At 46.6% G+C, this 13,425-nt stretch overlaps 2 protein-coding genes across 6 annotated transcripts in view; one reads left to right on the top strand and one right to left on the bottom strand.

Moving 5' to 3' along the window:
• Positions 1 to 4,046, top strand: part of TFAP2E (transcription factor AP-2 epsilon (activating enhancer binding protein 2 epsilon)) — a 29,976-nt gene extending 25,930 nt beyond the window's left edge. The window contains exon 9 of the mRNA XM_011955654.1: positions 3,516 to 4,046. Coding sequence (XP_011811044.1) covers positions 3,516 to 3,798 — 283 coding nt within the window. The 3' untranslated portion in view covers positions 3,799 to 4,046. The remainder of the gene's footprint in view (positions 1 to 3,515) is intronic.
• Positions 4,047 to 8,979: 4,933 nt separating this feature from the next.
• The window catches only part of PSMB2 (proteasome (prosome, macropain) subunit, beta type, 2), a 41,793-nt gene continuing 37,347 nt past the window's right edge, over positions 8,980 to 13,425 (bottom strand). For 2 of the 5 annotated variants that reach the window (XM_011955343.1, XM_011955342.1), the window contains one exon: positions 12,544 to 12,779. In XM_011955343.1, the coding sequence (XP_011810733.1) occupies positions 12,672 to 12,779 (108 nt within the window). In that variant the 3' untranslated portion in view covers positions 12,544 to 12,671. Of the gene's footprint in view, positions 12,780 to 13,425 lie in introns of all 5 variants that reach the window. The other 3 variants (XM_011955344.1, XM_011955341.1, XM_011955340.1) reach the window with 3 other exon arrangements.

The raw sequence follows: 13,425 nt of genomic DNA, 5'->3' as shown, positions 1-13,425 counted from the left end.
GTTATCATACTCAGGCATACATGAACACTCCTCACAAGCTCCTGGAGCACACATGGACACTACATGTGAACATATCTGGGTTCCATGCATCAAGAACAGTGGTGTCACATACTGGCTCACACAGGCTCATGCATGGGTCCTGCAGTCACATACACTCCCAGGACACCACCAGCCCCAGTCCCCATTGCAGGTATGAGGCTCCCTCTTCTAGCCTTGCCCATTGACCCTCTGCTCCAGTGATGTCCATCAGGCCACCAAGTTACGCCTGACTGCTCTGCAATTCCCTTTGTGCCTCCCTCACCACCGGTCACATGCTGCCTCCTCTACTTAGGTCTTCATCTCACTCCCGGACCTTCACCCGAGAGTCTCCCTGGTCCCAACCTCCCTGCACATGTATCTGCCCCCCCGCACAAGAATCTTCAACAGTTCCTGCTGCATTGATTTTCAAACTAGGTCTGTGAGGGCACCTCAGGGCCTGTTTAACAAACTAGTATTCCATTTAGTTTTGTTGTTGTTTTTTTTTTTAGATGGAGTCTCGCTCTGTCGCCCAGGCTGGAGCACAGTGGCCGGATCTCAGCTCACTGCAAGCTCTGCCTCCCAGGTTTACGCCATTCTCCTGCCTCAGCCTCCCGAGTAGCTGGGACTACAGGTGCCCGCCACCTCGCCTGGCTAGTTTTTTGTATTTTTTAGTAGAGACGAGGTTTCACCGTGTTAGCCAGGATGGTCTCGATCTCCTGACCTCGTGATCCGCCCATCTCAGCCTCCCAAAGTGCTGGGATTACAGGCTTGAGCCACCGCACCTGGCCTGTTTTTGTTTTTTGAGATGGAGTTTCCCTCTTGTTTCCCAGACTGGAGTGCAATGGTGCGATATCAGCTCACTGCAACCTCCGCCTCCTGGGTTCAAGCAATTCTCCTGCCTTAGCCTCCTCAGTAGCTGGGATCACAGGCGCCTGCCACCAGGACCAGCTAGTAGAGACGGGGTTTCACCATGTTGGCCAGGCTGGTTTCGAACTCCTGGCCTAAGGTGATCCACCCGCCTTGGCCTCCCAAAGTTCTGGAATTACAGGCGTGAACCACCACGCCCGGCCCCAAGATTTAGTTTTTCAGGCTAGGCAAGGTGGCTCACGTCTGTAATCCCAGCACTTTGAGAGGCTGAAGCTGGCAGATCACTTGAGCCCAGGAATTGGAGACTAGCCTGGGCAACATGGGGAAACCTGGTCTCTACTAAAAATACAACAATTAGCCAGGTGTGGTGGTGCACTCCTGTAGTCCCAGCTACTTGGGAGGCTGAGATGGGAGGATCACCTGAGCCTGGGAGGTCAAGACTGCAGTAAGCCATGATTGCATTGATGCACTCTAGCCTGCGTGACCTAGTGAGACACCATCTCAAAAAAAAAAGGGGAAAGATTTAGTTCTTCCAAAAGAGTTCTTATCTTAGTCTATTTGGACTGCTATAACAAAATACCATAAACTGGGTGCTTATAAACAACAGAAATTTTTATTTATTTATTTATTTATTTATTGAGACAGAATCTTATTCTGTTGCCCAGGCTGGAGTGCAGTGATGCAATCTCGGCCCACTGCAACTTCCAGCTCCTGGGTTCAAGCAATTCTCCTGCCTCAGCCTCCTGAGTAGCTGGGATTACAGGTGCCTACCGCCACATCTGGTTATTTTTTGTATTTTTAGTAGAGGTTTCACCACGTTGGCCAGACTGGTCTTGAATTCCTGAGCTCAGGTGATCCACTTTCCTCGGGCTCCCTGAGTGCTTGGATTATAGGTGTGAGCCACCGCGTCCAGCCAGCAAGAGAAATTTATTTTTCGTAGTGCTGGAGGCCGGGAAATTCAAGGTCAAGGCAGATTCTGTGTCGAGTGAGGGCCTGCTTTCTGGCTCATAGACAGCACCTTGCTGTGTGGCTTCACATTGTAGAAGGGAGAATGGGATTCTCTCTGACTTCTTTTATAATAAGGGCATTAATCCCATTCACGACGGCTCTACCTCCATGACCTAATCACCTCCCAAAGGCCTCACCTCCTTATACTATCACCTAGGGGGGGTAGGAGTTCAACATATGAATTCTGGGGAACGTAAGCATTCACACCTTGGCAGTCCCACTGCAAGAAAAGACAGAGAGAGGAGGGGGATAGAGAAAGAGAGAAAGAGAGAGAGAGAGGCTGGGTGCAGTGGTTTATACCTGCAATCCCAGCACTTTGGGAAGCTGAGGTCATCAGATTGCTTGAGCCCAGGAGTTCAAGGCCAGCCTGGGCAACTTGGCGAAACCCCATCTGTACTAAAAAAAATTAGCCAGGAGTGATTGTGCGTACCTGTAGTTCCAGCTACTCGGGAGGCTGAGGTTGAGACTGCAGTGAGCTGGAATCGTGCCACTGCACTCTAGCCTGGGTGACAGAGCAAGACCTTGTCTCAAAAAAATAAAAAAAAAAAAAAAGAAAAGAGAGAGAGAAATCTGAGAACTACCAATTGGTAGGCAAAAGTTCAAACTCTTTTGAGGGCCCCACAGTCTGGCCCACACAAACTCCACCCACTCCTGGCAACCCTGTCCTCACATCCTTGGGTTTGCCTGTTTCTAGCTTAGAACATCCAGTCCTCCCACCTAACGCAGTCCTTCAAACTGACAAGTCCACTGTCCTGCCTTTGAGGCTTTCCTCAAGTGCCCAAGGCAGAAGAGGAAGCACAGATTCCTGGGACTGCCAAATGGAGACATCTCTGAGGCTGCTCATACTGTGACTGGAGAAACATACCTAGGGTGGGGCTCACGTGCTCACTAATCAGCTCACTCATCAAGCACTTCGTGGGCCTCAGTCCTGTCTAAGATACTGGCTGGCTTTCATGGTGACACAAAAATGATGAGTGATCCTCTTGCCCGAGCCATACACAGGATGCACAAAGGAATAAATAATGAATGGCTGCAAACTAGAGCTAGGTTCAAATCCCAGCTTGGTCACCTTGACAGGTCATCCAACCTGTCTGAAACCAGTTTTCTTGTCCATATGATGGGGATAATAATAGTATAGACTTGTTTGTGAAGATTAAGTAAGATGATACAGACAGTGTGCTTGGCACGGCATCCAAGCTTCAATTATATTCACTGCTAGTTATTATTTCCGGCAGATTCTGGATTGTTTCCTAATAGCTTCAAAGACAAAGTTCTGTGATGCATTGGGTGTTTGGGGTGGGACAGGGAATCAAGGAAAGTTTCCTATATAAGGTAGTAAGTAGCTGAGCTGCACTTTGAATATGGGCCGGACATCCAAAAAAGAAAGATTATAGGGTAATCGACATGTGTTGTTTATTAGCTGTGTGATACTGGGCTAGTCACATGACTTCTCTGAACCTTAGTTACCTTTTCTGTGAAAAACAGTGTGTTCATCATTTTGCAGACTGTTGGGAGGGTCAGCAATAGTGTAGCTAATGTCTGTAAAATGCCTAGCATGTAGTAGGTCCTTCTCTGGGCTCAGACTTTTGTCCTCCAACCTCTGGCCCTCCTTCTCCCACCAGGCAGATCTGCAAGGAGTTTGCAGATTTGATGGCTCAGGACCGCTCACCGCTGGGCAACAGCCGCCCGGCTCTCATCCTGGAGCCCGGAGTGCAGAGCTGCTTGACACACTTTAGCCTCATCACCCATGGCTTCGGTGGGCCTGCCATCTGTGCTGCCCTCACTGCCTTCCAGAACTACTTGTTGGAGTCACTCAAGGGGCTGGACAAGATGTTTCTAAGCAGTGTGGGCAGTGGGCATGGTGAAACCAAGGCTTCGGAGAAAGATGCCAAGCATCGGAAATAACTACTTCTCCCACCCCATCCCTAAGGGGCTCCCAGGTCCTGAAACAGGCACTTAGCTCCTGGGGGTGGGCCTGAAAGGACTGAAAGGTGGGATTAGAGTCAGGCCAGAAAGAGAACATTCATCCAGAGATCCCAGAGTTGGGGATCTGGCTTGGAGTAAGGGAGGGTGGCCTCTCTGTGGTGGTGTGTTGCTAAGTTAAGGGCCCAGGTATTTGTCTCATGTGTGCAATTTTCTGACCTTTGATGGCTGAGAAGGGTTTGAACAGAAAATGACATGAAAAGGTCTGGCTCATGGGGCAGAGCCCTTTCCATTAGGGTGCCTGGGTGGCCCTGGGTGCTTCTAGAGGCCAAAGCCTTTGTGTTTTTCACTGGTGGCAGGAGGGAAATTGATAAATCAGAGGTGCTACTGAGGAGTTGGTGCCCCCCATTCCAGAATCTCCTACCCCCAGAAAAGGGGTGCTGGAAGGAGGAGGCCCCAGTGGACTCTTTGTACCCTTCCTACTCTTGGAAAGAAGTGGGCAGGAGGGGTCCTCAAGGAACAAAGAAGATAAAGCACAAATTGCAGAACTTGAATCCAGGCTGCTCATCACAGTCCTGTTGCTGTCTGTCCTATTTATTTATGTATGTTGTAATTAAATTTGAAACTTTAAAATGTCCAGTGCAGCTTATTTATCCCAGTGAGCTGGGGTTCATTTCACTGTTTTCTGGCCATGCACTGATACGGCCAGCTGGACCAGAAGGGAGAGGGTGTTTTTGCTCACAGAGGGCTGTGGGTGGGTTGGGAGGGAAGAAAGGTGTGTCAGGTGCCCTGTGGTTGTCGCTGGGATCTTGTATTTGTGGTTCTTTTGCCCTTGCAGTTAATGTACCTCCCCATCTCCCCATCTCTCATTCTCTTAATAAAACCTTTCATTGGATATGAAGCCCTCCCTGTCCTTCTTTAGCCCAGGCCTGGATTTGCCTCCAAAGAGGGCAGTGTCACTGGGGAGAGGCAGGGCCTGGGAATTGGGCAGAGGGTAGGGTGGGAAGGGGCCCCTAAGGGGATGGAGGGGACTGGGGGCCCTTCTGTGTGAGAGGAGGTACAGATGTTGGTCTATCTGACATGTCAGTGTGGCTGTTGCTGTGTCTGTGTGTGTGTGTCAAGTGAATACTGTATGTGTATTCCTGTGACTTGGTGGGCTGGTGCATGCATCTGTCAGTTTGGCTATTGGGTATACAGATTTGTTACCATGCCCGTTGGTGGTGATGTGTATGTGTCAGTGGGAATGCTGGTGACTATGTGTGTCTGTCAGGCCAACGCTCATCCAACTCTCGTTTTGAGGATTTCACTCTTCAATCATCTTTTCTGTCCTGTATCGTCAGTGTCTCCCTCTCTACGGAATCATTACTGGATCACCCCCCAGAGTACAAATGTTCTAGGATCTCTTACCTTACAAAACATAAATCCTTTCTCCATTTCTCTATTTCCTTTGCAGTTAAAGTTCTTGAAAGATTGCTACACCTCTACCTCCATTTCTTCACCTCCAATTTCCTCTTCGATCTGTTTTTTTTCCCGACCAGTCTGCTGACGTCCACTCAGCATGGTCATCACGTCAAATCTCAAGGCCTTTTTTTCTGGATTTAACAGCAGCAGTCAGTGGATACGGCTGACCGCTTGCTCTTTTCTGCAACTGTTTCCTCTGTGGCTCCTAACTTCTGGTTTCCTATGACCTCACTGGTCCCAAATCTGTCTTCTTAGCTGGCTACTTCTCTACTTGACCTCTAAATGTTGGCTTTCCTCAGGTCCCTCTCTATACTGTCTCCTTCGATTGGTCTCATTCAATCCCATGTCTTTCAATATCTAAATACTGCCAATTCCTGAATGTTTATCTTCAGCCCAGGCTGCTGCCTGAACTCCAGACTTGGAGGTACAACTGTCTGCCTCATGTCTGCCAGTTTGGCTAATAGGCATCTCAAACTCATGTCCAAAATGGAGCACATGACTCAAGTACTCAAATCGTGACCTCTTCCAGAACGTCCCATCACAGTAGGTGGTACCACCTTCTTACCCAGCTGCTCAAGCCAGAAACTGGGGAGTCCTATTTGGTTCTTTCTCTATACTCAATCCTTCAGAAAGACCTATGGATTCTGAGTCCATCTTCTTTCTTCTCTGCCAACACCCTAGTTCTCTGGACTACTACAGTAGTCTCCCAACCGGTCTATTTTCTCTGGTACACCTTCAAAGTCAGGTCCAGCAATGATCTGACTTTGCCTCAATCTCCCGCCTCATCTTAAACTACTCTCTTCATCACTCACTTTGCTCCAGCCACACTGGTTTCCTCTCTGTTCCTCAAACTACCACTTTGTTTTATGCCCCAGGGCCATTGCATTCACATTGTTTGCCTGGATTGCTGTCCCCTTGTCTTTTCAAGTGTGCTGTCAGGGAGATGTTGGGGTGCTTTGCGAGTGAAGATTGTGCGAGAAACATAGGGTCTAGGCATCATCTCTCAGGATAAGGGTCCAAAGATGTGACTTTTCCCAAGAAGCTGCAGTGCCTCAACGCACCCGTTAGTGTCCAGTGAAAGCTGGACACAGTGGGGCCTCCTCTGGGGGCCTGTCCCTCATGCTAAATGCATGGAGACCCTTGACACGTTTTAACCCTGGCCCTGCCACTCACTTGGTGTGCCACCCTGAGCTTCGGGTCCCCTGGTATGTACCCCCCCAGCAGGATGTTACGTGGTGCTGATACCTCGAGGCAGTATCCAGATGTGGCACTGAAGAATTCTGAATCATGAGGGAGGAGGTTCTGCCCTTCTCCAGTCCCTTTCCATCAGTCCTTCTGAATACATCAAGAAGAAAGTCTCCATTTGGGGCTGGCATGACTTTAACACCTAATATTGGCTTTTCCTCATTTTAACAAAGAGGCTCAGCGCCTTCCCCGCCTTCCCCGAGTATCCCTGTCTGGGTTATGCATTCCCTTCTGCAGAAAGGAAGAGAAAAGGAATGTGGGCCGGGCGCGGTGGCTCAAGCCTGTAATCCCAGCACTTTGGGAGGCCGAGACGGGGGGATCACGAGGTCAGGAGATGGAGACCATCCTGGTTAACATGGTGAAACCCCGTCTCTACTAAAAAAATACAAAAAACTAGCTGGGCGAGGTGGCGGGCACCTGTAGTCCCAGCTACTCGGGAGGCTGAGGCAGGAGAATGACGTAAACCCGGGTGGCGGAGTTTGCAGTGAGCTGAGATCCGGCCACTGCACTCCAGCCTGGGCGACAGAGCAAGACTCCGTCTCAAAAAAACAAAAAAAAGAAAAGGAATGTGGGGGAAGGCTGAAGTATGCTCTGCTTTAACTGAAGCCTAGGGGCCTGGCAAGAGACATCCTGCCTCTAAAATTATCTTAGACTATGGAAAGTTGAGGGGATAAGACATACAGCACTTCTATATAATGCCTGGAATATAGTAACACATCAATAAAAGGTTATAAATACCCAGAAGAAATTAGTTTATCAAAAACTTTTCATGGGCTAGACAACTTTCCCTAAGGAAAGGACCATGTAGTCCTCAATAAGTCCTATTTTAGAAACAAGCAAGTTGTAGATCAAAGCAACTTGCCCAAAGTCGCTAAGCAAGTGATCACGCATGTGTGTGATCCGACCCTCCCTTCGTTTCCACTGCATCACATGGCCATCTACACAAGGGTTCACAGGCAAGGGGAAGCAGGTCCTCCCAGGCCCTTGTGCCCCCAGGCTCTGCTAAGCCAGCATATGGTCAGGGTAGTTAACAGTGCAGAGGAAGCAGTACTGTACGGACACTAAGTGGCCTAAGAAGCTTCTAATGAGGTCTCAGCATTTGATTCTTCCCATTAAGTTGTTTTTCTTTTCCCCACGGCAAAACAAATCACATTTTAGCTTCTAACTGGCTTTAGCCCTAAGGAAAAGTAGATGACCATTAAAGTTTACACAGGGGCTCGGTGCAGTGGCTCACGCCTGTAATCTCAGCACTTTGGGAGGCCAAGGCAGACAGATCATTTGAGGTCAGGAGTTCCAAGACCATCCTGGCCAACATGGTGAAACCCTGTCTCTACAAAAATACAAAAATTAGCTGGGTGTGGTGTCGCACGCCTGTAATCCCAGCTACTCGGGAGGCTGAGGCAGGAGAATTTCTTGAACCCAGGAGGCAGAGTCTACAGTGAGCCAAGATCGTGCCACTGCACTCCAGCCTGGGTGACAAAGCGAGATTCTGTCTCAAAAAAAAAAAATAATAATAATAATAATAAAATTAAAAACTAAACAATAAAGTACACACAGATTGTTTATATGTCTTCTTTTTTTGCAAACAAGTAGTTGTGAATTAAATGGAGAGTGTTTAGACTGGGTAAGCATTCCAATTTGGAGTTTAAAGACTTTCCTACTTTCTCTTAAAGGATCATAGTACTCCAGAATAAATATGAAAAGTTCAGTCTTTGAAAACATTTCATCCCATGAAGGAAGGTAAGTGAAGGCAAGTTGCAGGTTTCTCTCCCAAACACACTAACTCATAATTCACACACTGGAGTAATCAAGCAGCAGACATTTAGAGAGAACCCAAGAATGCACGTCTTTCTCTTGCTTGGGCACTGCTGCTGCTTTTGTCAAAAGGCTGAGAGGAGCAGAAGTGAAAGGACTCTGGGCTCCAGGCAGGGCAGACCTAGCGTGGTTGCTCAGCTACCAACACCAAGCTCTTGGGCCATTTCAGTGGCCTCTTCCATCTCTCAAAGGTTCCTGCCTTCCCATCCCCTCTCTAGTAGGGCTGAGCTTCCCTACCCTGAGGCAAAACAGCTGCTCTCTTCTCCAACCTATCCCCCCTCCCACCCCAAGCCTGGGAAAGAATAATTTGTTTTTCTGTGTATTAATCACCTGAAAGCAGATGGGAGCTAATCAGAACTCCATTCTGAACAGTGTTTGGCCAGGAGTGTTAAAGAATGAGTATATTCCCAGTGTTTTTTAAACTTCAGGAAATTGATTTAGGACAAATTGATTTAGGACACAGCTGGCATTTTAAAAACTAAAATCCAGCAGAACAGAAGTTACCAGACCACACTACATCATGACTGCACACACACACACACCCCTCTGTAAGAAAAGTTCCACAAAGCAGTGCTTACCCTTCTTATAGGTATATATAGGTGTGAAGTCATGAGTGAACGACCAAGGCCATGTAAATTTAGTTGGAATACAGGCTTTATGAAGTGTAAAAGAGGGAAAGGAAAGTGGGGAGTTAGATTAGGAGAGGATTATGGAATGCCTAGCATGTCAAACCAAAGAATTGGGCTTTAGTCTCTTAAGTCATGGAAAACCACCAGAAAGTTTTAAGGGCAGAGAGGAATGGATGGTGAAATTAGTTTTTTAAAGTATGGAGAGAGACCTGGAGAGGGAAGAGATTAAAAGTAGAGTGAAGTTAGGAGGCTGTTAAATAGTCTAAGATACGATAGGGGGTGAACCAGAGTAATGGGGATGGAGATTTATAAAGATTTAGGCTGAGTGCAGTGGCTCACACCTGTAATCCCAGTGCTTTGGCAGACCAAGGTGGGAGGATCACTTGAGGCCAAGAGTTCGAGACCAGCCTAGGCAACATAGTGAGACCCTGTCTCTACAAAAAATTTTTACAAAATTAGCTGGGTGTGGTGGTGCACACCTCTAGTCCCAGCTGTTGGGAGGTTGGGGTTAAGAGGTTCACTTGAGTCCAGGAGTTCAAGGCTGCAGTAAGCTATGATCGTGCCACTGTATTCCAGCCTGGGTGATGGAGCAAGACTCTGTCTCTGAAAAACAATAAAAAGTTGTAATAAAATTAAAAAGTTTAGGATGTAGAAATGCCAGAACTTGGTGGCCATGTAGAGACAGGAGATAAAGAATGGCATAAAAATGATGCCCAGCTAAATGCAATGTTGCATCTTGGATTATATCCTAGAACAGAAGAAAATTAGTGGAAAAACTGGTAAAATCTGAACAAAGCCTGGAGCTTAGTAATACTAATACACCAAACAATGTTGGTTTCTCAGTTTTGACAAATACACCATGGTATATAGAAGTTGTTAACATTATAGAAACTGAATAAGGGGTACAAGGACCCTGTATTATCTTTGCAACTTTTCTGTAAAACCAAATTTATTCCAAAATAAAACATTTATTAAAAATAAATGATGCCTGGGTTTCTGACTTGGGCACTTGGGAAACCAGGTGGCTCTAATTCTCTAAGACAGAATGTCATAGAGGAGGTTTGGAGAGGGGCAGATGGTAAGGCTCAGTTTTAGACGTACTGAGTTCGACGTCCCTAAATCTGGAGGGTGAGCTATCTAGGAATGAGTTGATTTGGAGCTCAGGAAAGAGATCCGGGTTAGCAAAAAAACACTGAGATCAGGATGGGTTTGCAGGCTTGCCTGAGATTGCCCTGAGGACACTTATATTCAAAGGCAGAGAACCGTATGTCATCCCTGGTGAAGCCTGAATGCAGAAAAACAAGTTTACCAATCATTATACACTTACTGAGCACTTACCACATGCCAGGCCCTGGACTAAATGTTTACCTATATTATCTCATGGAATTCTCCTATCTACCACATGGAATAGGTGCTATTTCAATCATTGTACAGATGGGAAAATCATGTAGCAGGAGAGCAGAACTCCACTGGGTAGGGCATCAGAATCACCTGTGGCTCTTTTTTTTTTTTTTTTTTTTTTAGACGGAGTCTCGCTCTGTCGCCCAGGCTGGAGTGCAGTGGCGCCATCTCCACTCACTGCAAGCTCCGCCTCCCGGGTTTACACCATTCTCCTGCCTCAGCCTCCCGAGTAGCTGGGACTACACGCGCCCGCCACCTCGCCTGGCTAGTTTTTTGTATTTTTTTTAGTAGAGATGGGGTTTCACCGTGTTAGCCAGGATAGTCTCAATCTCCTGACCTCGTGATCCGCCCGCCTTGGCCTCCCAAAGTGCTGGGATTACAGGTTTGAGCCACCGCGCCCGGCTACCTGTGGCACTTTTAAAATAGATGCCTTACACCTAGGAATCTAGCTAAAAGCTCAAACCTATGCATATTCATGGTGGTGTTGGAGGTTGAATCAACTGTAGTGATGTGAATCATCTCTTTTCTCCCATTTACTCAATGATTAGCTTTCTTCCTATGGTATAAGGCATTTAAAATTGGTGTATTAAACAATGTATAAGACACCCAAATCTAATGTTAACCCAATATTTTAACATGAACGTTAGGATCAGTAGGTAGTACCTTAGATGACACATTTCATCACAGACAAACCAAAAACCTATCTGTATATGGTATTAAGAGGAGCACAGAATTGGATAAAGTAGGGTTTATCCTAGTCTGAGACCAAATGGTTTTGGCATGTGGTTCCTAGACCGGCAGCATCAGTAGCAACTGGAAATGTGAGGTGAACATTCTGAAACACACATCTGGTTAAGAACCACTGTTTTAGTGGCTTTAACCACAAAACATCTACATTGTTCCCTAAAGGTAGGCTAAGAGAAAAACGGGTATCTGGTTAACTGCCCATGATACATCAATTTAATGGAAAATTACGCAACTCTCAACAAGAATAAGCATATCTATGTGTATTGATATAAAACAATTTCTAATATAGTGTTAAGTGAAATAAGCAATATGTAGAACATTAAAAATACTTTTTAGCCGGGCACGGTGGCTCACGCCTGTAATCCCAGCACTGGGAAGCTAAGGCAGGCAGACTGCTTGAGCCCAGGAGTTCAAGACCAACCTGAATGACATGGTAAGACCCCGTCTCCATGAAAAACACAAAAACTAGCTGGGCATTGGTGGTGTACGCCTGTAATCCCAGCTACTCAGGAGGCTGAGATGGGAGGATCACTTGACCCCAGTAGGTGGATGTTGCAGTGAGCCAAGATTACGCCACAGCACTCCAGCCTGGGCTAGAGTAAGACCCTGTCTCTAAATAAATAAATAAATCTAAAAAATTTAAAGGGGGCATGTGTCTGTATGTATGTATACATTACACAGTAAAAGAGTATCTCTTAAAAAACATAAGAAATTAGTAGCTGAAGTTTCCTCCCGGAAGGGAAGCCGGAAGCAGGTGATTGGATTATAGGGATGGGAGAAACATTTTTCTTTTCTTTTTTTTTTTTTTGAGACAGAGTCTCGTTCTGTTGCCAGGCTGGAGTACAGTGGCACGATCTAGGCTTACCACAACCTCTGCCTCCTGAGTTCAAGCGATTCTCCTGCCTCAGCCTCCGCAGTAGCTGAGACTAGGGGCATGCGCCACCACGCCCAGCTAATTTTTGTATTTTTAGTAGAGACAGGGTTTTACCATGTTGGTCAGGATGGTCTTGCTCTCTTGACTTCGTGATCCGCCCGCCTCGGCCTCCCAAAGTGCTGGGATTACAGGCGTGAGCCACCACGCCCAGCTATGGAAGAAATATTTTTCACTACATGTTTTTGTACTGTTTGCATGTTTTATTAAGTGCATATATTATTCATTCAGATTAATTAATTTAAAAAAATTTAAGTTTAAGGGCAAACATAACCACTACTTTAGAGAGAATGGAGACATTAGCAAGTAAAATGTATGAAAAGCTAGTTGGAAAGGAACCAAGAGTGGAGTAGAACGTGCGGCCATCAGCTGCTAAAGAGTGCTGGGTGTTAACGGAGGGCGGAGCAGGAAGAAAAGTCAGACCTGGCAAAAAGATGATTTTGCCTCTTTATCTTTTCTGAGGTAATATTAGGTAAACTGAGACCTGGACCAGAGGGCTCAATTATATCCATAGTCATCTTTATTCTGAATTAACCATTTATCAAGAGTGCACCTGAAAAGAGTAGAAAAAAATAAAGGAGCCCATCAAAAAAAGTTCCCTGGCAAATGGGAGGGAGAGCATGATGTTAGGAGCCCTGTTTGGGGAAGGAAATGTTGTCCAGGTCATGGATGCCATTTTTGTCAATGATTCGAACACTGAAGGTTGGCAGATTCAGGATGAAGCGTTTCTGGAGCTGCAGAGAGACATGGAGGAAATCAGTCAACAAATAATTACTAAGTACTATGTGCCAGGCTCTGTTCTAGACACTGCAGATACAAGCAAACAAAAATCCCTGCTTTTGTGGAACTGAAATTCTATTGGAGGCAGCTGGCAGTAGGGCACTAGTACTCTAGTGATAGAGGGTACCCAAATGGCAGCTGGAGGATCACTGGGAGGCAGGGAGGCTGAAATGGGAGATGCAGCTAAAAGCCTGTCTCTGGTCAGTCAGCTGATGAAAGAATGAGACAATCCAGTGTTCTGTTCCCCATAGTCTGTTACCCATCAGTCTGGTAAACACAGACATCTCTCTTAAAATGTCTCAAGATAATAAGCTAACAAAGCGTGATTGCCCTCAGAACAAAGCAGAGGCCAGGAGCAGTGGCTCAGGCCTGTAATTGGGAGGTTGAGGTGGGAGAATATCTTGAGCCCAGGAGTTCAAGACCAGCCTAGGCAACATAGCAAGACCCCATATCTTAAAAACAAAATAATGAGGTGGGTATGGTGGTGCCTGTCTGTAGTCTCAGCTACTTGGGAGGATCGCTTGAGTTCCAGAAGTCCAGGCTGCAGTGAGCTATGATGATGTCACTGCACTCCACTCCAGCCTTGGTGACAAAGCGAGA

This window comes from Colobus angolensis, unplaced genomic scaffold, assembly GCF_000951035.1.
Source record: "Colobus angolensis palliatus isolate OR3802 unplaced genomic scaffold, Cang.pa_1.0 Scaffold4, whole genome shotgun sequence".
NCBI lineage: Eukaryota > Metazoa > Chordata > Mammalia > Primates > Cercopithecidae > Colobus > Colobus angolensis.
This window is presented reverse-complemented; position numbering and strand designations above follow the sequence as displayed.